Source organism: Erinaceus europaeus, chromosome 2 (genome assembly GCF_950295315.1).
Source record: "Erinaceus europaeus chromosome 2, mEriEur2.1, whole genome shotgun sequence".
Classification (NCBI taxonomy): Eukaryota; Metazoa; Chordata; class Mammalia; order Eulipotyphla; family Erinaceidae; genus Erinaceus; species Erinaceus europaeus.
Window position 1 is genome coordinate 2,273,803 of NC_080163.1, and position 26,675 is coordinate 2,300,477.

At 43.8% G+C, this 26,675-nt stretch overlaps 1 protein-coding gene across 1 annotated transcript; it reads right to left on the bottom strand.

Annotated features, from left to right (window-relative positions):
* Window positions 1-790: 790 nt before the first annotated feature.
* Window positions 791-26,675, bottom strand: LOC132537074 (sulfotransferase 2A1-like). Its single transcript, XM_060186516.1, has 7 exons — window positions 26,544-26,675; window positions 22,085-22,139; window positions 12,405-12,613; window positions 11,837-11,963; window positions 6,294-6,388; window positions 2,608-2,788; window positions 791-1,045 (listed from the first exon to the last, which is right to left on the bottom strand). The coding sequence occupies exons 1-7, from the start codon at window positions 26,673-26,675 to the stop codon at window positions 933-935; spliced, it is 912 nt and encodes a 303-aa protein (XP_060042499.1). The 3' UTR covers window positions 791-932.

The following is a 26,675-nucleotide window of genomic DNA, read 5'->3' on the forward strand; positions in this document are numbered from 1 at the left end:
GGCAAATGTCTATCAAATGTTAAAAATAAAGACAAAACTCTACAAGACTACTGAGCCATATAACAAGGTCATATCATAAAACAGACCTGGTGAACACTGTTCAGTGGAGGTCTGAGTCATACTAAGCTTTATCTTGAAGAAACAGAGTAGATGTTCTTATTACCTCCATTTGTCATTTGGTTGCTGGGAAACAAGACTAAAGAGAGGCATTATCAGTCAGAAATCTCGGCTTTGAGGTGTGAAGAAAAAGTGTAGCTAATTAAAGAAATGGCTAAGAACAATATTGATCTGTTATATGGCACAGAAACCACTGGCTTTAGCCCATTTCTCCAAAATACCATTTCTCCCAAAGTAAAATATTTACGTTCTGTCAGGCAAAACTTTATTGGCCACCATACTTATTAACATTGGGCTTCTACACAGCAAAAGTCTCGTTTGAATTTCTGCCTCTTCAACTTCCTCTTCCTCTTCTTTCTTTCAAGAGCACTGAGTAACAGAGCAGGACTGTGGTATCTCTACTCACTCACCATCGCCTTACCTCTGTATGTCTCTTATCTTCTCTGAGAAAAGTATAGTCTGCTGTGAGCAGTGGGTTTGAACAGGTAAAGAATCCAATCAAACATGCTCACAGAGGAAGGAAGGAAGGAAGGAAGGAAGGAAGGAAGGAAGGAAAAAAGGATGGATGAAAGGAAGAAGGGAAGGAAGAGAGGGGGGAAGGAAGTAAATAAGGAAAGTAGAAAGGGCAGAGGATGGAATAAAATTAGAAAAATGAATCAGTAATCAATTATAATAGTTCTCAAAGACTTTTCTGTATTTGAGAATTCCAGGTTCCCATGTGAAATAAGTAGTTTTATTTGAGAATCTTCATCACATACAAAGACAAGTGAACAGCTGGCAATAGTCATGTGAAATCTAGAGACTTGGTTCAGACGTCAGTCCCAGGGAAACAGCTCTGGAGGGAGACCAGCCATCTTCTCCTGGAACATCCTGTCAAAGGCCTCTGCCTGGGCCACCGTCAAGTGGTTTTTCCAGTCCCCAGAAACACCTGACCCATAGAAAAGACACTCAGGTCAGACCCAGGGTTGTGAGTCCTGGCCTCTCATCTCTTCCATCACCTGCTGCTCAGGTCTCATTCAGGAGGTTCACTGTCCTGCAGCACTAACAGCTGGACTTCCTTGACTTTTACATCTGTCTACAACTGGGCTAGACTCATTCTAACATCCTGCAGGGAAAGGCCACCTGCCCATTGGATCGTCATACAGTAAATCACATTTGTATAAGAAATTAGTATGGCAGGCAGGGGAGACAGTATAATAGCCATGCTAAATCCTTTCATGCCTGAAGCTCTGAGGTTTCAGTATCAATCTCAGCACCACCATGTGCCAGAGCTGAGCAGTGCTTTCATATAATTCTCTTCCTCTTTCTCTTTCTCCTCTATCTCCTTGCATCTCTCTAATTAAAATAATGAATTAAATAATAAGAGACATTATTAAGATATATTTTAGAATCTTCTTCCATTCTTCATTCATCTTCATGCAAAATACATTCATGCCAGGCACTCTGAGGTAACAGGTTCAATCCCTACCAACACCATAAGCCAGAACTGAGCAATGTTCACATATCTATCTATCTACCTATCAACCTATCTATCTATTTGTCATATATCTCTCTCCTTAAAATAAATAAATATTATAAGGAGATATTATTATAATATATGATCATGTCTTCTATTTTTCATACTCCTTTCTCCCTACTTTCCCGTCCCCTTCCTTCCTTTTTCTTATTCTATAAAAGTAACAGAATGTTAGTTTTATGCCAGGCACAGACCATTTGAATACAAGTAGTCAAAGATAACAGTTACTTTCATTGGTTATCAATATAAGATTTCAGTTTTTTTTTCTCTGAAAGTAAGGTTTCCATCAGACTGCGGTAAATCACCACCAAGAAACCCCTAATTCATAAGGATTTAAGAATTAAGAAAAGACTCCTTTTTTGATGGCTCTGGCCACTTAGCCACTAGACAGGTGAGTGCCCTCCTCTCACCTCCAGGTTGCTACTCAGAGCTGCATAAATGGGATCATCCTTCTCTAAGCAGAAGGAATGCTAAATTCACCTTGAACTGGGAGTAGACAAATGACTTTTCATCAACAGGTTTCTCACAGTCTCTGACAGTAACACAGCCTCTCAGCTAAGTGGAAAGATTCACTTTTCTCCTTCTTTTCCTTTTTACAGTTCTTGGTGTGTGATAGTTCTCTGTGCTATATCAGTTGTGGTGTGACTCCAACACGAGCACCCCGGACTCTGAAATTTTGATGTAGGTCAGTCCCAGGTGGTCATCTGGCAGGAGTGGGGGTTCTTCTGGCCACTCTTTGTGGAATAGACGGGTTTCTGTCAGATCTGATAAGACACGCTGAATGACCTCAGCTGAGTCAAGGGACCAGGACTGATCTCAGCAACTTTTCAAATGCTTGTGGCCACTTCTTGACTATGAAAGAGACATTCTCACCAGGACACAATCAGATTCCTCCAAGTCCTAATTACTATCAACATTAAACAAAAGCCCATCCATGAACTGACATAGCCAGTGAAGTAAAACATTTCTATTACCTTTTCTCAGAAATGGCCCATTCTTCAAATTAAAATTAGAGCCATCCATAAGTGTGTAGTTAGACATCTTGTTGTCTCTCATAGCCTGGATGGAACTGTGCTTGAGGACTGAGTTCATCTCTTCTGGCTCTAAGGTTTTGCCCAGGAACTGGCAGATCTTCTCTATGGTGCTCCTTGTGTCCTTGGAGAAGAGAAAACAAAGTGATGACAGAAAAAGGAAAGGTCCCAGAGAAGAATGAGAGTTCAGAAGCAGCAGAATGAAGAGAAAGGGAGGGAGAGAAGGACCAAAGTATAGAAATGAGAGCTGTCTCTGCTGGTTGACCAAGTGTAAGGGAGGTGAAAGGGTCAAATAGAAAACAACAGGTGATCATGATCTGGAGTCCCACTGAGGGACCCTAGGATTCTCACACAGACATGATGGGCCTAGACCTCTATAAGATCACTCTTGCCACTATCACTGGTCATCTCCAGGAGGAGTAACTTAATGGACCCCTTTGAGGGCCCCTAAAGGACCTTGCTCTCAACGTGGATCAGCAGTGGTAGGGAATTTTCCATACTCTAAAGGGAAGAAAAGCAATATACTCTACCTACCACCTGAGGAAGATGAGTCTTGCAATTTGTGCAGCCTGGAATGCTTCTAGCCATGACCACAGAATGCAAGCTCAGACCTACATGGATGCAGAGGTTACATAGGCTCCTGTGCTGAATATGGGCCTCCGGTGAAATTGAAGGGGTTTATATTTGACAATATTTATATACTTTCCCCATATTCGGGAGCTACTCTCTTTCCTGACTGATCCAGCTTTCTAGCTCTTTTTACAACTATGACCACCATCTCCCTAGATAATAATTTGGGACCACCTGTATGTTAGCTGTCAGTCTCAGGCAAAAACCAGTATGGGCCCCTTGGAATATACCTAAAATCTACTAGCTTTTTCCAAAATGGAGACCCCAAATTGCCATCTGAAATATTCTTGCCTTTAGGTTCATGATTAGTCAATAATTTGTTCTGCTTTTTATCTGAAATCTTTTTCAGCCACCAGGTTCCAGATAATGCCAACATGACTTACTTGGCCAGACAACCTTACCAATGGATCCTAGAGCCCCACCTCCTCAGAGCCCTGCCCCACTAGGGAAAGAGAGAGACATGCTGGGAGTATGGATAAACCACACAACACCCATGTTCATCAGGGGAGCGATTACAGAAGACAGACCTTCCACCTTCTCCACCCTATAATGATCCTGGGTCCATACTCCAACAGGGATAAAGAATAGGAAAACGTTCAAGGGAGAGGATTGTATATGGAGTTCTGGGGATTGGAATTATGTGGAAATTTACCCATCTTCTCCTATACTTTTGTCATTATTTCAATTTTATAAATAAAATAGAAAGAAAAGAAAGAAAGAAAGAAAGAAAGAAAGAAAGAAAGAAAGAAAGAAAGAAAGAAAGAAAGTAGGGGTAGATAGCATAGCGTTTATGGAAACAGACTGTCATGGCTGAGACTTCAAAGTTCCAGATTCAGTCCCCACACCACCATAAACCAGAACTGAGCAGTGCTCTGGTGTTTCTGTCTGTATCTTTCTTTCTCTGCAGCTCTGATTTAGACATAGCACTCCAGTCAAGAGTGATCTGTGGATTTGTGGATTGAAAGGTACAGAGAGAGGGATCTCATAACACACTGTATATGATGCTTAAACCAAAAAGAAACATTGGAGACATGATCCAGGACAAAAGCCCAGATAAAGCCACCCAAATGTAGAAGCTCATAAGAATGAAGACAACATCTAAGCACTAATTGATGCAATAGTCAAAGAAGTCAGGAAAGCTTTTGAAAGTAATGTCATCAGAAAAAGGGAAACAACAATTGAGACTCTGAAAGAAAACACTAAATATCTCTGGATAATTAGAGAGTTGAAAGCTGAAATAGCTGAGCTAAGAGTACAACTAGCTAAACAAGCTAATGCACTATCAGAACAGAGTAGCAAATTAGCTGAAGTATATAAAACAACAGAAGGGGGAGAGAATAGAATAACTGAGGTAGAAAACATAATTATCAAGATTTAAAATGAATTAGAGAAAACTAATAAAGAAGTAAGAGATCTCAAAAAGAGGTTAAGAGATACTGAAAAGAACAACAGAGACATATGGGGTGACTTCAAAAGAAATAATACACACATTATAGGCCTACCAGAGGAGGAGAGAGGGAGAGGAAGAAACATTCTACAGAAAATAATAGATGAGAAAATACACAACATAAAAGACATATATGTTCAAGAATTCCAGAGGGTCCCTAACAGAATTTACTCAGACCTAAAGACACCAAGACATATCATACTTAGAATGGAAAGGAATAAGGATAAAGAAAGGATCCTGAAGGCTGCAAGAGAAAAACAAAGAGTCACTTACAAAGGAAAACCCATAAGATTAGCAGCAGACTTCTCCACACAAACACTACAGGCCAGAAGAGAATGGCAAGAAATATACATATACCGAATACTCAATGTGAAAAGCTTTCAACCAAGACTACTGTATCCTTCTAGACTGTCATTCAGACTAGATGGAGGCATAAAAACCTTATCAGACAAGCAATAATTGAAGGAATCAACCACCACCAAGCCTTCCCTGCCAGAAGCTTGGAAATATCTCCTATAAACAGTCAGATCACCATAAACATGCCATATATCAGAACACTCTAAAAAATCTCCAATAATGGCATTAAAATATCCTCATTCTATAATATCAATAAATTTCAAAGACCTGAATTCACCTGTTACAAGGCACAGGGTAGGAAGATAGATCAGAAAACACAATCTAACCATATGTTATCTACAGAAATCCCACTTAACAAGAAAAATACAGACTCAAAGAAAAAGAATGGAAAAATATCATACGAGTCAATGAACCATTAAAAAAGGGCAGTAACAGCTATTCTTATTTCTCACATGATAAATCTTAAATAAAATTTAAAAATATATGGATGGTCATTACTTAGTGCTCAGAGGATCAGTCAATCTGAAAATAACTGAAGCTAGGGCAGAAATAAATAACACTGAAAATAAGAAACCCATACAAAAGATCAATGAAGCTAAATGTATTTCTTTGAAAGACTAAACAAAATCAATAAACCTTTAACCAGACTCACAAAACAAGAAAGGGAGAAGAGGCAAACAAATTGCTCATCATGACCAAGTTGTTTTTATTTTTCTGTGTCCATCAGATTAGGTGTCACCTCCATATCTGGGGTGAAGCTGTCCCATCTGGTCCTGTTCTACCATCTCAGAGAGAGAAGTAAAGCAGGAAGTAGCAGAGCACACAGTCCAGGACATCACAGGAGAGATTTATCTCACCTGGGCCACAACACTCCAAAGAGATACATGATCCACCCAATGCATCAACAACTGACAGCTGCCATTTCCTTCAATGAAGTGATTGTGAGGGGATATCAATAACTTTTTTTACATAAAGGACATAACTCCAGGTACTGGGAGTTGGAGCCACAATATAAGGATCCAGGAGCTTGGAAGTGACAAAAGCACACAGATGGAAAGGAGACCAGGAGCTGGTGTCAACTGCTGATGGTCTGCATAAGGCCAACTGTGACCAGGAAGGTGGCAGGGCACAGGCGGTGGGATAGAGGGATTCAGGGAGGGAAAAGGGTGTGTGGCAGCCCCACAACCATAGTTACCCTCTTCAGCTCTTCATAATGCAGCATCAGGTAGCTCTCCTTCCCTCTCATGGACATCCAGCCCTGTGTGTGCTCAAACCAGGACCCACACAAAACTGCACAGGAATGGGGAGAGAGGGAAGTGAGATTCAGGTCCTTGAATCCTGGGGTCCCCCACCATCTTGAATTTGAGTGTAACCAACACAAACTGGGCATATTGACACCACCTGTCATTGCCAATCTACTGAGTGAGGAAGCATCATGATGTATAGCTGTCATTCAACACCAGTTAAGTCTAGTTTGCTCAGAGCAGGCTATGACCCTAGTTCCCAGGTCTCAGAAACAAGCTGTGCAGAAGCCTGTAGGACCCTGAAGAGTGGCATCCTGCCCTTCTGTTGGAGGGAAGTTTAGGGAATGAAACCCCTCTCCCCTACACCCTGCAGGAAGCCAGGACAAGAGACCAAGACAGGGCCAGAAGCCCAGTGTGTCTGCCTATCCTTCCCCAGCACAGCCTCCCTTCCTAACTGCAAAGGCCATAAAATGCAGGTGGAGACAGATGTGACACCTGGGGACAAAGGCTGAAGCACATCCCCTGAGGGCTCTTTCCTCCCTCAAGGGACTATAAAGCTAGGAAGAGCAGGAAGCTAGGGGCCTTCATGTAGGTGTGTCTATCTGCCTATCTATATCTATCTATCTATCATTTATCTATTTATCTATCACCTATCTCTCTATATCTATCTAAATATCTAAATTTCATCTATCTGCCTATTTATCTGTCTCAGGGGTCTCCATGCCTAAGTGGATTGTACTTTCTTCTCAATTTCTGTCCTTACTTTCTCCTAATAAATGTTCATTTTCTCCCTGAAATATAACTGGATCTCTTGGTGATTCTTCTATGTTAGAATCCCATAGAAGGGAACTAAAGAAGGGCCCCTTTTGGCTGCTCCCGCTCCATTAGCACTTCCCTCCCCACCTCCCTTCTCTGAACACCTGCACATCTAGACTGAATGGTATCTTCACCCAGTGCTGGAAGGTGACCTCCCTGCCTTTGCCTTTCTGATTCTCTGGTACTACCCGTTCTCTCTTGCCACCTCAGAATTTCTTTCCTTTCTTCCCACCACAACATCCCCTGAAGACTGGCTTGAGCTCTTTCTTTCCTGAGTTTCTTGTTAGCTTGTTTTTTTTTTCAGTGCCCCACATTGAGTATGTGAGATTCAACTGCTCCCAGTGCAGTGTTTTCATGCAGATAGAGATAGGAATAAGGATAGAGACAGGCAGAGACAGAGAGAGAGAGACCACATCATCAGAACATCTCCTGGTACCACAACACCTACTCATGTGGTGCTGCGGTTTGAACCCAAGCCATGTGTTTGGCAAGATGAGCACTCTATCTAGTGAACTAGTTTGCAGCCCTGCTATGTCACAATTCTTGGTGTGAACTCACGTGTCTTCAAATTAAGAATTTTTTTTATCAAATTAGGAGTGTCTTAAACATGCTACCATTATAAATTTCCAAGCCCCATGTTTCAGATATATATATTTCCATATACATAGGCATTCATTTTACTGAGAGAGACTGAGTTAGGTATACACACACATAAAGCACATTCAGGCTAAGGGCAGGACAGAAGGACTTCTCCCTGCATGTGAATATCTTATATGTTATGGGTTCCAGGGGACAAGAACATACCTGAGGCCTCCAAACCCACGTGGTGTTGGACTAGCTTCGTGAGCAGAGACAGACGACCCGGGACTCATGGTTGAGCTGTACACAGTATCTCTTTATTCATGTAGAATGCAGCACAATCTAAGCTGAGCTAAACTAAACTAACACTAATATACTAGCCAACTAGGGTGTAAACAGGATGTGATGTAGAGAGCGTGGAGAGAAAAGTGACCGATGAAAATCAGGGTGTGACAAGGAGAGGGGGAAGAGCAAAAACACATCATGAACCAGTGGGGATTAAATCAATGCCCTGAAGTCCTTATGTAAGTAGAATACAGTGGTTATGTAAATAGAATGCAGTGTTAAGCAGGGGAGATTAAACCAAATGAAACAGAAGGGGTTTTTAGAAGCAGAATTAGAAGCATACCAACAACATGGGAACACCTTGCAGGTGAATAAAGCAGAAGATGCATTGGAGCCAAGAAGAAACAACCTCATCAGAGGTCCTTAGGTAATGCTAAAAAATAGCTTCAACGAGCTCATGAGAGGATGAGAAAGAATTCTCATCCAATTTCTGTTTTGCTTTGTTTTTTAATATTTTGCTTGTGGGGGTAGTGTTGTGGTGCCCCTGGTTAAGCAAGCATGTTACAATGTACAAGGGTCTGTGTTCAAGTCCCCAGTCTTTTTCCCTGCAGGGAAAAAGCTGTGAGTGGTGAAGCAGTGCTGCAAGTGTCTCTCTTTCTCTTTCTTTTTCTGTCTCCTCCTTCCTCTCAATTTATGACTCTTTCTGTCCAATTAATAAAGATAATAAATACTTTTAACGGAAATGATCAAAAAATGTATTATTTATGCATTGGATTGAGGAAAAGAGAAATTGAGAACTTAGTAACCTCAAAACTTAGCTCACAAAACGTAGCAACAACAAAAAAAATGACCCCATTCCAAAATGGTGAGAGGATATAAACAGAATATTCACCACAGAAGAGGTACAAAAAGGCAACAGACACATGAGAAAATGCTCCAAGTCTTTGATTGTCAGACAAATGCAAATAAAGACAACAATGAGATATCACTTCAGCCCCATGAGAATGCCATGCATCAGAAATGACAGCAACAATAAATGCTGGAGAGGTTGTAGGGAAAAAGAAACTCTCCTGCACTGCTGGTTGTTATGAAAACTGGTCCAACCTCTATGGAGAGCAGTCTGGAGAACACTTAGAAGGCTAAAAAATGGACCTTCTTTATGACTTGGTAATTTCCCTCCTAGAGATATGTTCTAAAGAGTCAAACATGCCCATACAAAAAGATATGTGTACATCTATGTTCGTAGCAATACAATTCGTAATAGCCAAAACCTGGAAGCAAACCAGGTGTCCAACAACAGACAAGTGTTATCTGTAATGCAATAAAGTTGTGGTATAGCTACACAAGGGAATACTGTTGGTCTGCTTCTAATTCTGCTTCTAAGATCCCTTCTGTTTTGATCATCACGTTAGGTTTGCTTACACTGCTTAATGCTGTGGTCTATTTACATAATCATTGTTTTGTTTGAGACCTGCATTGGTTTAATCCCCACTGGTTTAATCCCCACTGGTTCGTGCGCTTTTTTCCTTCTCCCCACCCCCTATCGTATGTACTTCCTCTTCCTGACACTTCCGCCTCAGGAGATATAAAGGACAGGATTTTCTAATGAATAGAGATTAGATTGATTGCTCTGCATTCTCGCTCATCAATAAAGATTGAACTTCATTCCCAGCTCAGCCATGAGTCCCTGGTCATCTGTCTCCTTCCCACGAAGCTAGCCCGGCAGAATACTACTCAGCTATTAAGAATAATGAATCCACCTTCTTCAATCCGTATTGGATAGAGCTTGAAGGAATATGTTAAGTGCGACAAGTCAGAAAGAGTATGAGATGATCCCACTCGTAATCAGAAATTGAGCAAAAGAGCAGAAAGGGAAACACAAAACAGAATTTGGACTGGATTAGTGTTTTGCACCAAACTAAAGACTCTGGGTGAAGGGGAGGAAGGAATATTTTCGGCTCCACTGTAGGGAGGTGGGTGTAGGGACACAGACCTTTGGTGGCAGGAATGGTGTTAATCTATATTCTTTAACGTATAGTCTTAGAAATCACAATTTATACACACAAATGGGGAAATAGATTCCATGTCTCTAGTTTGCTATATGCATAGATTTAAATGCATAGTTCTGAGTATATATTCCTTAAGTGTAAGCACTTAATGTTTTGTATTTGTAAACTGATTGAATTCAGACACTGGTCTTAAATTCTTAAAGCATTTATAATAATAAAATTTTTTTGAAATACTAAGTTACCTATAATCTTAGACCACATAGATTAGAAGCAACTGGTCCTGTCAGTATCTAAGATATAGTTCTTTATAAATGATATAAATCATGGTGAGGTGATGTATGGTACAGTAAATCCTAACCATGGGATTTTCAAAGTAAGTCAAGCTCCCAAATAACTTGGCTATAATAAAACTGACTTTTGTCTTTCTAAACTCTAAGACAGCAAAGAACCTTCCTTATTCTCTGTAAAGTCCACATTCCTCCCAGTCCTGGAACCTTTGGGCCTTGCTTGCGTTGCTCATGATAGTGCATCTGCTGACCTCAACCAAATAAACACAAGTGCTACCTCATCATGATTCACTTCAGACTGTCTCCAGAGTTGCCAAATCTGAGATGTTAACCCTCCAGCATCAATGATCTGGTGATACCTTTCCAAACATAACTCTCATGGGCCCTTTGGAATATAACTAAAATAGGCCTACTAGCTGTCTGTCTATAAAACAGAGACCTCCAAATGTTCATCTGCAATATTCCAGCCTTTAGGTTCATGACTAGTCAACAAGAGGTTACATAGGCTCTTAAGCTGAATATGGGCCCCAGATCTAATCAATATGGTTTACGGTTAACATTTGTATACTTTTGCCATATTGGGGAGCTAGTCTCTTCCCTGATCCAGCTTTCTGGTCCATTTTCCAACTATGACACCATCCCCCTAGACAATAGCTTACATCACCTAAGTGCAGGCAAAAAAAAAAAAAATAGGTGTGTCATAGGCCCCTTAGAATATACCTAGAATAGATCTAATAGCTAGATTAGATCTAATAGAATAGACCTAATAACTTTTCCCAAAAAGGAGATCCCAAATCTTCATCCGCAATATTCCAGCCTTTGGGTTCATAATTGGTCAACAATTTGCTCTACTTTTTATCTTGGATCTTTTTCAGCCACCAGGTTCCAGATGCCAACTGGATATCCCACCATATGTCCTGGAGTCCTGACTTCCCAGAACCCTGACCCACTAGGGAAAGAGAGAGACAGACTGGGTGTATGGATTGACCTATCAACGCCCATGTTCATCGGGGAAGTAATTACAGAAGCCAGACCTTCCACCTAATGCACCCCATAATGGCCCTGAGTCCACGCTCCCAGAGGGTTAAAGAATAGGAAACTATCAGGGGAGGGAATGGTGTATTGAGTCCTGGTGGTGGGAATTGTGTGGAATTGTACCCCTCTTTATCTTAGGGTCTTGTCAGTGTTCCCATTTTAGAAATAAAAACTTAAAAAAATAAATAACAGTTGTGTGTGTGTGTATATATAACTTGAAAATCTCCCATGGGGACACAGAGTAGTGGGTGACAGAGGGAAACATGCTTCCTGTGGGCCTAGTGAGGCCTACAGACTCAAGTAGGGCCAGAGAGGGTGAGGACAGCTGACAAGCCTCTGGGCTCTGCTGCTCTGCAGAACAGGCCGTGCTCTGAGCAGCCGTGGTTCCTGGCACTGAGCATTCTGCCCATAGGGAACTAGGAGGACTGGGACCCAGGGCTGATAGGGGATTCTGTACCCCAGCTTTGTGTCTCATCCACTCACCATTTCCTTGTAGGAATCGCTCAAAATGCTCTTGCAGCGATGCTACTTGCTCAAAAGAAGAACATACTTTTGAGAAAAAATAACCAGACACCAAGACGTCTTTGGGATTTCTGATGAGGTGAATCACCTAAATGGGAAACAAGTAGGATAGTGAACTATCAGTGAACTCCTTCCCATTCTTCTTTCTGGAAAAACCATGAACATTATGGCACTGAATGAAGTTGCAGGGTGCAGCATTCTGATGCCCATTCTGGTTACCTGCTCAGTGACCATCACCCAACGTCGAGTGTCCATCTGTTTATACACATGGGGCCTATACACATGGGGTCTATACACTAGATTCACAATAAAGGTGTCCAAGATTCTGATGAGACACTTTCTGCTCCTGGAGACACCTGGTCAATGCAGAGCCTGTGTAGTGGAGGACACCTGTCCTCAGGTGTGCAAGCTGACTCTAGCAAACACAAAGTCTCAGGCCCACAAAGATATTCCCCACCCTCAAACTCCCAAAGAGACACTGCAGTCTATAAATCACTGGTCAAACAGACCTTGACCACAGAGCACTGACCTTGGCTTTGGAAGTGAAGAGAGACTTGGGGAGGAGCTGGATTGGGAGGTGGGAGGTGATGAGACGTGGGCCTTCCTGTGCCTCTAAGGCTTCATACATGTTTAGAATCTCTATCCAGGGTGAACGGTCCCAAATGGGAACAGATTGGATCCACTTGGGATCTCCCTTGGTGCGGATCAGAGAGAGGATTTCAATCATCCAGTGAGTCCCTGAATGAGAAGGATATCAAAGAATCACAACTATGAGTCTGAGTGAAGACATTTGGTTACTAGTTCAGCCTAACAATATTTCCATTTTCATGGTGGATCTTAGGGGTGTGTGTGTGTGTGTGTGTGTGTGTGTGTGTGTGTGTGTGTTTGTTACATTAATACCAGGTCTGTTCAATCTGAACTTTGCCCCCAAGAATCAATTCTTCTCCCAGTCCCCTGCATCCACCTTCAGCCGCCTGGCAGCCACCATCCTGCTATCTGTGTTCTTGGGGCTGACTTTCTAGACCCCTCTTGCAGGAAGAACCCTGAAGTGTTTTCCCTTGCACATGATTGTTGGTATGCATGAGACCCCTTCTGTTTCATTTGGTTTAAATCCCCCCTGCTTAACACTATTCTATTTACATAACCACTTCATTCTATTTACATAACCACTGTTAACAAGTTCCACCCTCCCTCCAGGGCATTTGTGGTTCAGTGATAGGATTCTTGCCTAATCTGCCCCCTCTTTGTCACACTCTTGATTTTCAACAGTCACTTTTCTCTCCACCCTCTCTATGTCACATCCTGTTTCCACCTTACTTGGCAAGTATATATAAAGACAGCATTGTGAGTTTTACAGTACTGTACTTTGAGTTTAACTTAGCTCGTCTTAGATTGTGCTGCATCCTGCATGAATAAAGAGATACTGCCTACAGCTCAACCATGAGTCCCTGGTCGTCTGTTACCCGCCCGTGAAGCCAGCCCAGCAAAAACAACATAACCCATCGAAAACAACACATGATCATATATGGGCTCAAGCAGGTGCACCAATTCCTGCCTCCTCCTCTCTGTTCTTTCCTGTGACTTTTCTGGATGTCCTCCTCCATCTCTGTATAACATGGGAATCTGGGTTAGGGCTTACTACTGATGGGGGTTCCTTGGATACCTTCAACACCCCCTGTCCCTTCAGAAGTTCTTATGGCATCTCTGTCCGGCTCCAGTACTTCTCTGTGATTGTCATCAGAGTACAGCTCCATGTGCCCCCAAAATGTCACACACATGGTCTGATTACAGAGATGCCTGTCATCTGCTGAGTGAGTGAAGACCCCCCTCCTCCCCCCCACACACACACATGCCCACAGACAGTCTCTACTCTGCTCTGCCTCCTTACCTGACTTAGGGTAACTCACTGTCAGGATGTCATCTTCCTTGAACATAAAATTCCTCCACTCTCCAGTCTGGTATTTAGATGTCAAATACTTCCTTGAAAGGGGGACCCCTTCCAGCCATATGTAATCCTCTGACATGATGCCCTTTGGACTTGAACTAGGAGCTCTGGAAGCAGTCAGTGCTGGGAGTCATAAGGACAGCTGGAAGCTCAGCTTTTATAGACAAGAGTGACCCTTCCCTCTGCCAGGAATTTTTTTTTGGGGGGAGGTGCTGGCTGGGGAGTGTGGGGAGGAGGGTCAGTTGCTAAAGGAATTTGAACCTTCCAGTCAGAGGCTCAAAGTAGATGATACCAGCAGGCTCTGAGCTATGGGAGGGAACTTCTTTCCTTCCTCCTTTAAAAAAGTATTTGGTTTTTTTTTTTGGGGGGGGGGGAACAGCATAATTTTTATGCACAGAGTCTCTCTTGCTTGAGATTCCAAGGTCTTAGGTTCAGTCACCCACATCACCATAAACCAAAGCTGAGCAGTACACTGGTAAAATAAACAAAAAAATTAAAAATTAAAAAAAGACAAAAAATTATTTTTATTAAAAATTCATAGGGAAAGTGAAAGGAGAGATATATAGAGAGAGAGGTGCCTGTAGCCCTGCTTCACCCCTTGTGAAGTTTCTCAAACTCTCTGTGGTCACCAAGGTTTGAACCTGAGTCCGTGCGCATGGTAATCTGAGCATTTAATCGGGTGTGTCAACCCCTGGCCCCTTAGTTTGCTTTTCTTGTGTAGAAGCTTTTTGGTTTGACTCTGTACCATTTCTTTCATCTTGTTTCCATTTCACATGTTCAGTCTTGTGAATCGTTATTTTTCCCAAAGTAGAGTGAGCTGGCGATTAAAACAAAACAATAGGGTATGGGTGGAGGTCCACCTAGTTGAGTGCAAAAATTACCATATAAAAGGGCAAGGGTTCAAATCCCTGTGCATTACCTGCAGGAAAGAGGCTTCATGAGCAGTGAGGCAAGTGTGCAGGTGTCTGTCTCTCCATCTATTTCCCACTCCCTCTCAATTTCTCTCTGTCCTATAACAAAAACAAAAACTAAAAAAGAAAAGGGCTAAAAACCAACCAACAAAACTAAGAAAAACAAAACAAAGGGATTGTGTGGTGGCACAGCTGGTTGAGCCACCGGAGTGCATGAAAACCCTTGTTCAAAACCCCATTTCTCACCTGTGGGTGAACTGGGAAAAGCTTCATAAGCAGTGAAGTAGGGTTGCAAGTCTCCACATTCCATCTCTATTAAAAATAATAAATAAAACACTAAAATAAAATCATAACCTAAAATACAAATAAGAAAACACAGCATGTTGTGGGTGAGGTCTGTAGAGGACAGGACGGTCAGTCCTTAGAGCCCAGGACTTTGCTCAACCTGAAGGCATAGCCTTGATCCTGGCATTCACCACCTGATAGAGATGAGAAACTTCTGACCTTTCTCTCCAGCTCTGCCACACACCTGGAAGAAGATCTTAGGTGCCCCAGGAAACAAACTTAACATCTGCAAGGGAGCTGGGGGGGCGGGGGGGGTCGCTGAGCCTTGACCTGAGCACAGAGAGTAGGTTTGCCCCTTTGCTTTGCAGGGTGTAGCCATTTCTTCCCTCCCCCTGCAGAATCTCCTCCCCTCAGGATCTCCCTCCCCCCCCACATCAGGGCTCCCCTCCAGTCACCACACACTGAGGTCCCTGCACACCAGGTGGCTGTTTGTAACTGCATCCGGTGGGCCTGGTTCTCAGTCAAGTCTGGCCCTCTCCACTCAGGAATGCAGTCAGAGTCTACTAGCCTTTGAACTCAGAGAACATAGGCCCCTTGTTTGGCTTCTTGGTCTCCTTAGAGATCTAGCCAAAGAACACTAATCACAAATCTGAAAAGAAAGATGTACATAGATGTCTATTACAACACTATTGACAGTGTTGAAATATGGAAACAGCCCAAGAGTCCAAAGATTTTTATAAACTGTACCTTGGGGTAGTCGGGCAGTAGCACAGTGGTTTGAGCACAGGTGATGAGAAGCACAAGGACAGACGTAAGGATCCCAGTTCGAGCCCCCAGTTCCCCACCTCCAGGGGAGTCACTTCACAGGTGGTGAAGCAGGTCTGCAGGTGTCTATCTTTCTCTCCCCCTCTCTGTCTTCTCCTCCTCTCTCCATTTCTCTCTGTCCTATCCAACAACAATGACACCAATAACAACAATAATAACTACAACAACAACACTACTACTACTACTAGCATTTGCCCTTCTTCCGTAGCCAGTCAACAGCGTCAGGTTGAGCCTGATGTAAATTTTCAAGACCTCCTTTGAATCTGGAGAGGTGGCAGTCATTGACTATGTGGGTCATAGTCTGTCTGGAGCCACAGGGGCAGTTCGGGTCGTCTCTGGCTCCCCAGCGATGGAACATAGCGGCGCACCGGCCATGGCCTGTTGGATAGCGATTGAGGAGGGCCCAATCATAACGTGCTAGGTCAAAGCCGGGTAGACGCTTGCAGGGGTCTGTGATGAGGTGTTTGTTCTTTACCTCAGCTGACTGCCAACTCTGTTTCCAAGAGTCTGGAACAGAGAAGTTCAGTGTAGGCGTAGGGGGCCAGATTGGGTGACGAGACGTCAAGCGTTGGACAGGGTGGGCAAAGATATCCTCGTATATTGGCAGGTCCGGTCAAGCGTAGACGTGGGAAAAGAACTTAGATGATGCCTCATCCCGACGAATATCTGGCGGGGCGATGTTGCTAAGAACTGGCAGCCATGGAACCGGGGTGGAACAGATAGTTCCAGAAATTATCCTCATGGAGGAATATAATTTGGAATCGACCAAGTGGACATGGGGGCTACAGAACCATACTGGGGCACAGTATTCTGCAGTGGAATAGCATAATGCCAGAGATGATGATCGTAGTGTGGAAGCGCTCGCGCCCCATGAGGAGCTGGCCAGTCTTGCAATGATGTTATTCCTCACTCCCACCTTTGCTGCAGTTTTTATGAGATGTTTGTGAAATGACAGGGTGCAATCGAGAGTAACGCCAAGATAGACTGGCTGGGCTTCATGCCGGATTCTCGTATCGCCAAGCTGCACATTAAGCTCATGCGAGGCCGAGGCATGGTGTAGATGGAAAACAGATAATACTGTTTTTGCAGTGCTAGGGATTAGTAGCCATTTTTTACAGTAATCAGATATCAGAGACATGTCTTTTGTGTTTCCTCGAGGATGTCAAACTTGGATGCCTGAATTGCACAACAGATGTCATCGGAGTAGATGAACTTCCTTGAAGAAGTTTCTGGGAGGTCATTGATGTAAATATTAAATAGCATAGGAGCCAGAACAGAGCCCTGGGGGAGGCCACTTGAGACAAGTCTCCATCTGCTAGACTTGTCACCCAGATGTACCCGGAATCTTCTGTTTTGGAGAAGAAACGATATAGTGTTGGCCATCCATGGAGGCAGGCATCTTGAGATCTTGACTAGGAGACCATGGTGCCAGACCATGTCATAGGCTGCTGTGAGATCAACAAAGACAGCACCCGTCTTTAAATTCTTCTGGAATCCATTTTCAATGTAAGTTGAGAGGGCCAGGACTTGTTCGCAAGTAGATCTTCCTGGGCGGAAACCAGCTTGGGCGGGTGATAGGAATTTCTCTGCAAGAGGAGAAATTCGTGACAGAAGCAGCCTCTCAAGGAGTTTGTAACACATGGAGAGGAGAGAAATTGGTCTATAGCTGGCGGCCAGTGTTGGGTCCTTCTTTGGTTTCAAAACTGCTATTATCTTCGCACGATGCCAAATTTTGGGCATAGATTCGGATTCCAAGATGTGGGACAGGAATGTAGTGAGCCACTTCTTTGCTGCAGGGCCCAAGTTAAGAATGAGTTCTGGGGTGATGTTATCATAGCCAGCAGCCATTCCCGGTTTAACCCTCTTCAAAGCATCTTCCAGTTCAGACAGTGTAAAGGGAGAGAGTTTTGGAGATGGACAAGATAAACAACAATAAAAAAGGGCAACAAAAGGGAAAATAAATAAATAAATATAATTATTTTTTATATTGTGACCTAGGAACCCTGGGTCAAAGAGAGTTTGCCCAGCACGGCATGTGCCTCAGAAACACACACAGCCTGTTAGAGCCCTGGCTCACATGGAGGCTCCATTGTACCAGGGGAGTCTCTGATTAGTGGGGTCTTGCTCCTTCTTTCAATATGTCTCTTTATGTGTCTCTATCCATGTGCCTATTAAAGTGGGAAAGCTGGCCCAGGAGCACTGAAATCATCCATGCATGATGCCCAGGCTCTGCCAAAAGAAAATGAAAAACAGTGGTTTATGTACACAATGGAACATAACTCAGCTATGAACAAAGATACCATCCTTCCCTTTGCTGCAACCTGGCTGAAACCAGAGCTCATGGTGCCCAGTGAAATGACACAGAGGAGGAGGAGAAGTGCCTGTTGAGCTCCCTTCCAGGTGGGAGAGAGAGAAACCCAGCAAGAGAACAAAGTCCCACGGAAACAAGCCTCAGACTTGAGTGAGGGGCAGAGCTCAGCCAGGAGGGAGTGAAGGAAGTGGCTTGTCAACTGTGTCACCTCCCTGCCTGAGGGTTTGAACTTGGGTCCTTGTGCACTGTAATGTGTGCATACAACTGGTGTGCCACCACCAGGTCCTAAGAGTCCTTGTTTTTAAAGTCATGATTTTTCTGACAAGGCAATATATTAATAAGAGACACGCAGAGACAGAGACAGGGAGAATGAGACACCAGAGCACTCTTCAGCTCTGCTATATGCAGTGCTGGAAATGGAAGCTGGGCTCCTGCCAGGCTAGCTTCGCGGGCGGGAGAGCTGGCTTACTGCCCAACAGGCTCTTAGGCATCAAAGTCCTGGACATGACCTTGAGTATTCTTCCAGATTCTATTTATTTGATTTCTTTTTAGTGAGAGGGATGCAGACAGAGAGAAAGAGAGAGATGCCTGATCACTGGTCTTTAAGGGTAGGACTGTTCCTTACGACTTGTAATTAGGTAGTTCAGTACTTGATATGGCAGAAATTGAGAGGAAATGGAAGATAGAGGAAGAGAGACACCTGCAGCTCTGCTTCATCACTTGTGGAGCTTCCCCCACACACACAGATGGGGACCAGGAACTTGTACCCAACTGCTCGCCCAAGGCAATGTGTGCACTCCACCAGGTGCACATGAGTTTAAGCTGCACAATCTATTTAAGCATTATCTTTGCAGGAAGGAAAAAAGCCCCACCACTCTGTCAGCACATTCCAGAAGTTAGGTTTCAGAGCTGATGGAGACAGGTTTCATCCTGGATTTCTATGCCCTTTCTGGGAACACTGATCTCAGCACCCTAGTTGCTGAGCTTGGTTACTGAGGGTCCCAGCACAATGGGTGCAGAAACTACAACTCCCACAGTGCTCTGAACTACCCTGTGGAGTATGTGCATGGGGGAACCTGGGACTGGGGGTTGGTGGGCTGAGAGTGTTAATGGGGCAAAAGAGTGAGATCCTAGATAAGAGTCAGAACTCCTGGTTATCCACATGGACACTCTTTCTCTACCTGTTCCTTCTATTTCCTCTCTGAATAAACATCTTGGGGAGGGTAAGGAACTGAGAGTCCTGGGGAAGAGTACCTCTATAGGTTCCCCACCTTTAGTTCCTGACCACCCACCAGAAGAGACTGTTTGCTGACACTCAGCACACAGCTGCCTGTGCTGACTTGGGCTGTGAGGACCTCTCCTGAGCCAGTTGAGAGCGCAGGTCCCTGTGCTGTGTCTGAAGGGGCTGCTTCTCCTGAGGGCCAGGCTGGGTCCGGGGCTCCCCCCACCTCTGAGGGAAGGCCCCCAGCTTTCATCCACTCAGCCTGCTGCTTCTTCATGCAACAAGGGCAGCTGTCTAGCGCACAGTCCTGCCCCAGACTCTGGCTGGACGCACAACAGGGGTGTCCTAGACTCTGATGAGACACTCTCTGGCCCTGAGGACACCTGCTAGTGCAGAGCCTGTGGGGTGGAGGACACCTGTCCTCAGGTGTGCAAGCTGACACTAGCAAACACAAAGTTTCAGGCCCACACAGATATTTCCCACTCCCCTATTCCTCCTCCAAAGAGACCAGGTTTCACCAGTTCTCCAGGTGAGTCCTAGACACACTGCAGTCTGTAAACCACTGGCCACACAGACCTTGACCACAGAGCACTGACCTTGGCTTTGGAAGTGAAGAGAGACTTGGGGAGGAGCTGGATAGATCCTGAGGTGGGAGCTGATGAGACATGAGCCTTCCTGTGCCTCTAAGTCTTCATACAAGCTCTTGGTCTCTGTTCAGGGAGAGCATTCCCAAATGGGCACAGATTGGATCCACTTGGGATCTTCTTTGGTGTGGGTCAGGGAGAGGATTTCAATCAACCAGTGTGTACCTAGATGAGAAGGATATTATAGAATCACAGCTTTGGGACTGAGTGAAGATATTTTGCTACTAGTTCATCGTAACAATACTTCCATTTCATGGTAGGTCTTAGGTGTGTGTGTGTGTGTGTGTGTGTGTGTGTGTGTGTGTGTGTGTGTGTGTGTGTGTGTGTGTTACATTAAGGCCAGGTCTGTCCAATCTGAACTTTGTCCCCAAGAATCAGTTCCTCTCCCAGTTCCCTGCATCCACCTTCAGCCTCCTGGCAGCCACCATCCTGCTCTCCATGCTCTTGGAGCTGACTCTCTAGACCCCTCTTGCAGCTGGAATCCTGAAGAATTTGCCCCTCTGCCACCGGCTGAGGCAGCTCAGCTCTAAGTCCTCACAGTTGGCTCCTGTTACAGGACTGGCAGAAAGCCGGTCTTCTGGAGGGCTGAATACTATTCTCTCCTGCACACCACACCTAGGGCATGTTGTTGCCTCCTCATCTGTCAGTGGACTGTCCCTGGTTCCCCCTTGTGGCTGTTAGTTGAAGTGCTTTCCACAGATGGCCATTACCCCAACTTTGCGCCACCAGGGCCACTTCTAGTGTCCTCAGCTTCACACAGGTGCAAGTTTTCCTCCCCCTCCCTCCTCCTTTTGGAGGATATTAGCACACACAGCTGGGCCATATCTGCATTTCTGGAATTTTACAGCTTCTACAGCAGCTGCTATTGTCCCTGCCTATCCCTGGGACTGAAAAGATCCCTTCCCACCAAATCTCTCTGAAACCATTCTTTTCACTCCCTTAAGACATTATGACATTTTTTAAATAAATTGTTTTATTTTTTCTGTATATGTAACATTTCATTCCTGCCCTCTGTTCACATGATTCCACCGAGCAGTAAAAATTGCAGGTATTTAAATGGCAAAATGGGACAGTGCAGTCTCTTGTAATAAGATTCCCACAATCACATTAAATTTCAAAGACATCTTTACACACAATACTCCTTCCCATACACACTGTATAAATATATATTTATATTTCGTTCCTGTGGTTTTTCTGGCTGTCCTCTTCTATCTCTGTACAAACATGAAAATCTGTTAGGACTCACTGATGGGGACCACGAATTCCTCTGACATGCTCTGCCTCCTCTGAAGTTATTATGGCATCAGAAAGCTGAATGGCTATGCTAAGCGACTCTCGTGCCTGAGGCTCCAAAGTCCTGGGTTCAATCCACTGTACCACCACAAACCAGAGCTAAGAAGTACTCTAGTAAATACTACTACCACTACTGATAATAATAATAATGAAAATTTTAAAAATACATTTATATATATTTATACAGTGTGTATGGGAAGGAGTATTGTGTATAAAGTATTGTGTATATTACTACCTGGGTTATTGTCTGGGAAAATGGCCTCCAAAATAAATCCACCAGTCTTGTTGATCATTTTCCTTGTTTTTTATTTTCTTTTATTTCATAGAGAGAAAATGAGCAGAGGGGAGATAGAGAGGAAGAGAATGAGACACCTGCAGACCCTCTTCACAACTCGTGAAACTTCCCCATATGGGTGGGGACTGGACTCTCAGACCTGGGCCCTTGCACGATGCACTGTGTGGGCTCACGCAGGTGCACCACCTCCATCACCCACAGTTCATTCCTGTGGTTTTTCTGGCTGTCCTCCTCTATCTCTGTACAAACATGAAAATCTGTTAGGACTCACTGATGGGGTCCACGAATTCCTCTGACATGCTCTGCCTCCTCTGAAGTTCTTATGGCATCTCTGCCCAGTTCCAGCCTTTGTCTGAGCATCATCATCATCTGGGTACAGCTCCATGTACCCCCAAAATGTCACACACACACACACACGATCTGATGACAGAGTTACTTCCCTTGACAGTCTTTCTCCCATTCTTCCCTGCCCCCTTACCTGACTTGGGGTAAGTCAGTGTCAGGACGTCATCCTCCTTGAAGACAAAATCCCTCTACTCTCCAGTCAGGTATTTAAGTGACAGCAAATTGGTTAGTAATGGGATTCCCTTCCAGCCATGTGTACTTGTCTGACATGATGCTCTTTGGACTTGAACCAGGAGCTCTGGCAGTAGCCACTGCTGGGAGTCACAAGGACAGCTGGAGGCTCAGCTTTTATAGTCAAGAGTGACTCTTCCCTCTGTCAACACACTTTTTCCATGGGTTAGGCCAGTGAGTGACTGACTGATCAGCTGATAAAAGAACTTGAACCTTCCAGAAAGAAGCTCCAGGCTGATGATGCTGCGCAGGCTCTGAGCTATGAAAGTGGCTTTCCTTCCTTCCTTTAAAATATATTTATTGAATTTGACAGGATACAAAGAAAGTGAGAGGGGAGGACAGAATGGAGAGGAAGACAACTGAAGCCCTGCATCATGCTCTATAGACTCTCCTCACGCAGATGGAGGCTAGGGTTTGAACCCGAGTCCTTATGCATGAAAATGTGTGTTCTCAACTGTATTGCCACCTCCTGGACCCTTAGTTTGCTTTTCATGTGTAGAACCATTTTAGTTTGACCCTGTCCCATTTCTTCCTTCTTATTTTCACCTCACATGCTCAGTTTTGTGAATCATTATTTTTCCCCAACAAGAGTTAGTTGACTATCATACAAAAGATAACAAAACAAAAGTGGAAGGGCAGTTCTCCTCTCCCCTGCACTTGTCCCTCAGAATCTCCCTCCTCCCCACATCAGGGCTCCCCTCCAGTCTCTACACGCTGAGGTCCCCGCACACCAGAAGGTTGTGTGTGACTCCAGCTGGTGGGTTGGGTTCTCAGTCAAGCATCACCCTTCCCCCTCAGGAATGCAGTCAGAGTCTACTGGGGTTTGGACCCAGAGAACATGGGCCCCTAGTTTGGCTTCTTGGTCTCTTTAGGGATCTATCCAAAGAGCAGTGAAAAGAAAGTTGTGCACTGATGTCTATTACAACAATATTGACAGTGCTGAAGTATGGAAACAGCCCGAGTCCAAAGGTGGAAGATCAGATAAATACATATATATATATATATGATGACCTGGGATCTAGTGTCAGAGAGAGAGAGTTTACTCAGCAGGGTATGTCCCTCAGAAGCACACACAGCCTATTAGAGCCCTGGCTCACAGGGAGGCTCCATTGCACCAGGAGATCTGATGGGTGGGGTCTTTCTCTCTCTCTCTCTCTCTCTCTCTCTCTCTCTCTCTCTCTCTGTGTGTGTGTGTGTGTGTGTGTGTGTGTGTCTTTATGTGTCTCTCTACATGAGTCTATCAAAATGAAAATGTTGGCCTAGGAGCACTGAAATCATGCATGCATGGTGCCCTAGCTCTGCAAAAGGAGAAAAAAGACTCATCTATGAGAAAAGATACCATACTTCTCTTTGCTGCAACCTGTCTGGAACCAGAGCTCATGTCACAGAGGAGGAAGAGAAATGCCTATTGAGCTCCCTTCCAGGTGGGAGAGAAAGAAGCCCAGCAAGAGAACAAAGTCCCATGGAAACAAGTCTCAGACTTGAGTGAGTGGCAGAGCTCAGACAGGAGGGAATGAAGGAAGTGGTTTGTCCCCTGTGTCACCTCCCTTTGGAAGGAGTAGATTTGTAGAGGTGGAGGGGACTCAGCAGACACTGGTTGAAGGAGTGGTGAGACTTTGGTGGTGAGAGTCTTGTCACTGAAGTGACTGAGCCACAGAACACCCAACATGAGGGCAATGCTCTTCGCTGTGCTGTGCCTGAACAGTCAGGGCTGAGAGATGAGATGCTGGGGATTGAATGTGGGACCTGGTAGCCTCAGGTATGAGAGTCTTTTTGCATCACGATTGTGATATCCTCCTGGGCCAACATCAAAATTTCAACCAACACAAATGACCTCTTACTGTGTGAGTCCATTATATAAATAGTTTGCTCATAGATTTGTGACTAGATGAAAACCACCCAATTGTACACTTTACCTTTTCTTTTTAAATTAATTTTTTCAAGGAATGGGAATTTATTTAATATTTTTATTTAGAAAATGAAAATATTGACAAAAAAATATTGACAAAAATATAGTATAACAGAGGTACAATTCCACACAATTACCACCACCAGATCTCCATATCCTATCACCTCCCTTGAAAGCTTTCCTATTCTTTAACTCTCTGGGAGTATGGATCTAGGATTATTATGGGGTGCAGAAGGAGGAAGGTCTGGCTTCTGTAATTGCTTCCCTGATTAACATGGGCATTGTAAGGTTGATCCATACTACCAACCTGTCTCTTACTTTCCCTAGTGGGTCACAGCTCTGGCTAGGCAGAGCTCCAGAATACATTGGTGGAAAGTCCAGTTGGCTTTGGGAATTCCAGTTGGCATCATAGTAGCCTCTGAAACCTGGTTGCTGAGAAAGAGTTAATATATAAAGCAGAACAAATTGCTGACTAATCATGAACCTAAAGGTAAGAATATTGCAGATGAAGATTTGGGGTCTCTGTTTTGGGAAAAGCTAGTAGGTCTATTTTAGATATATTCCGAGGGGCCCATGACTTTACTAGTTTTTGCCTGTGCCTCACATCTAATGTGCAGGTGTACCCAGATTATTATCTGGGGTGATGGTGTCATAGTTGGAAAAAGGACTACAAATAAGTGCTGGGCTAGCATGAGGGTATTTCTTCCCAGGAGCATGCTCTCTGAGTTGGAGATAACTCTACCGGAGCCAACCTGGGCTGCTGCTTACTCAACGACACAACTCAGAAGAGAGAATAGAAACTCGTGGTGGGACGGGAATGCAATGTGTCTTTATTGATCAGAGACAATGCTTTTGTATATTTAGAACTGGAAGTGGCAAGTCGGAAAAGGAAATGGCTAGGAAAGGGGGTGGAGAAAAGGAAAGAGCTGGAAGGTAGAAAGCTTCCAGAGTAAAGGTTGCTAGGGTTTTAACTGGCTGGATTTAATGTAAGAACTCGAGGTAGAAAGAAGATACATCAAAGGTGGGGATCTTTCACGCAAAACAATGATTATGTAAATAGGCCATAGTATCAGCAATGGAGCAGGGGGCCTGCCCGACAAATATGGATCAGGGAAGAGAGTAGCTGTCATTAAATTAATTTTTTTTTTTTTTGGTAAGCAGAGCCCTGCTCAGCTCTGATTTATGTAGGGGTAGTTGGATTGAAAATGAAACCTTGGGAGCCGGGCTGTAGCGCAGTGGGTTAAGCGCAGGTGGCGCAAAGCGCAAGGACCGGCATAAGGATCCCGGTTCGAAGCCCGTCTCCCCACCTGCAGGGGAGTCGCTTCACAGGCGGTGAAGCAGGTCTGCAGGTGTCTATCTTTCTCTCCTCCTCTCTGTCTTCCCCTCCTCTCTCCATTTCTCTCTGTCCTATCCAACAATTACAACAACAATAATAACCACAACAATAAAACAACAAGGGCAACAAAGGGAATAAATAAATAAAATAAATATTTAAAAAAAAAAGAAAATGAAACCTTGTGGCTGGGTGGTGGTGCACCTGGTTGAGTGCACACATTACAGTGCACAAGGACCCAGATTCAATCCCCCAATCCCCACCAGCAGGGAGCAAGCTTCATGAGTAGTGAAGCAGGGATTCAGGCATCTCTCCCTCTCCCTCTCTATTTCCTTCTCTCTCTCCCTCTCTATCTCCCCTTCTCGATTTCTGACTGTTTCTATCCAAAAAAATAAATATAAAAAATATGTATTTAAAAAGAAAGTGGAACCTCACAGCCTCAGGCATGATTCCTCTCCTCTCTCCATTTCTCTCTGTCCTATCCAACAACAACAACATTAATAACCACAACAATGGCAACAAAAAGGAAAATAAATAAATAACTTAATTTATAAAAAAATAAATAAAAATAAAAATAAAAATAAAAAAAAATAAAAAAAAAATATTTTGCAAAATCTTGTGCTAGTTCCCCAGAATTAATACTTAATTATTCCTTTTTAAATAATTTTTATATTTATTTATTTATTTTTGTTGCCCTTGTTGTTTTTTATTGTTGTAGTTATTATTGTTGTTATTATCAGTGTTGTCATTGTTGGATAGGACAGAAAGAAATGAGATAGGGAGGTAAGATAGAGATGGGGAGAGAAAGATAGACATCAGCAGACCTGCTTCACTGCTTGTGAAGTGACTCTCCTGCAGGTGGGGAGCCGGGGTTTCGAACCAGGATTCTTACACCAGTCCTTGTGCTTTGTGCCACCTACATTTAACCCTATTATTATTTTTTTTAAGAATTTATTTGTTTTGTGTTATGAGACAAAGAGACAGTTAAGGATTTTGGCCTTTTTCAACACCCACTGACCTCTGGGAAGCCATGGATTTGTCAAGCCTTACAGAGTGATTGATTAAATCATAGTTTGTGCTAGTCTAAAACATGCATAAATCCAAGCTATCACAATTTACATATTGTCTTGAATGTTTCCCAACATATCCCTCTTTCTTCTTAAGGTAAAGAAGTTCTTCAGATACTTCACTTGCTGTGTCAAATTCCAAGGTCAATGGACAATGTTGGGCCCATTGCATGATAGTCAACAT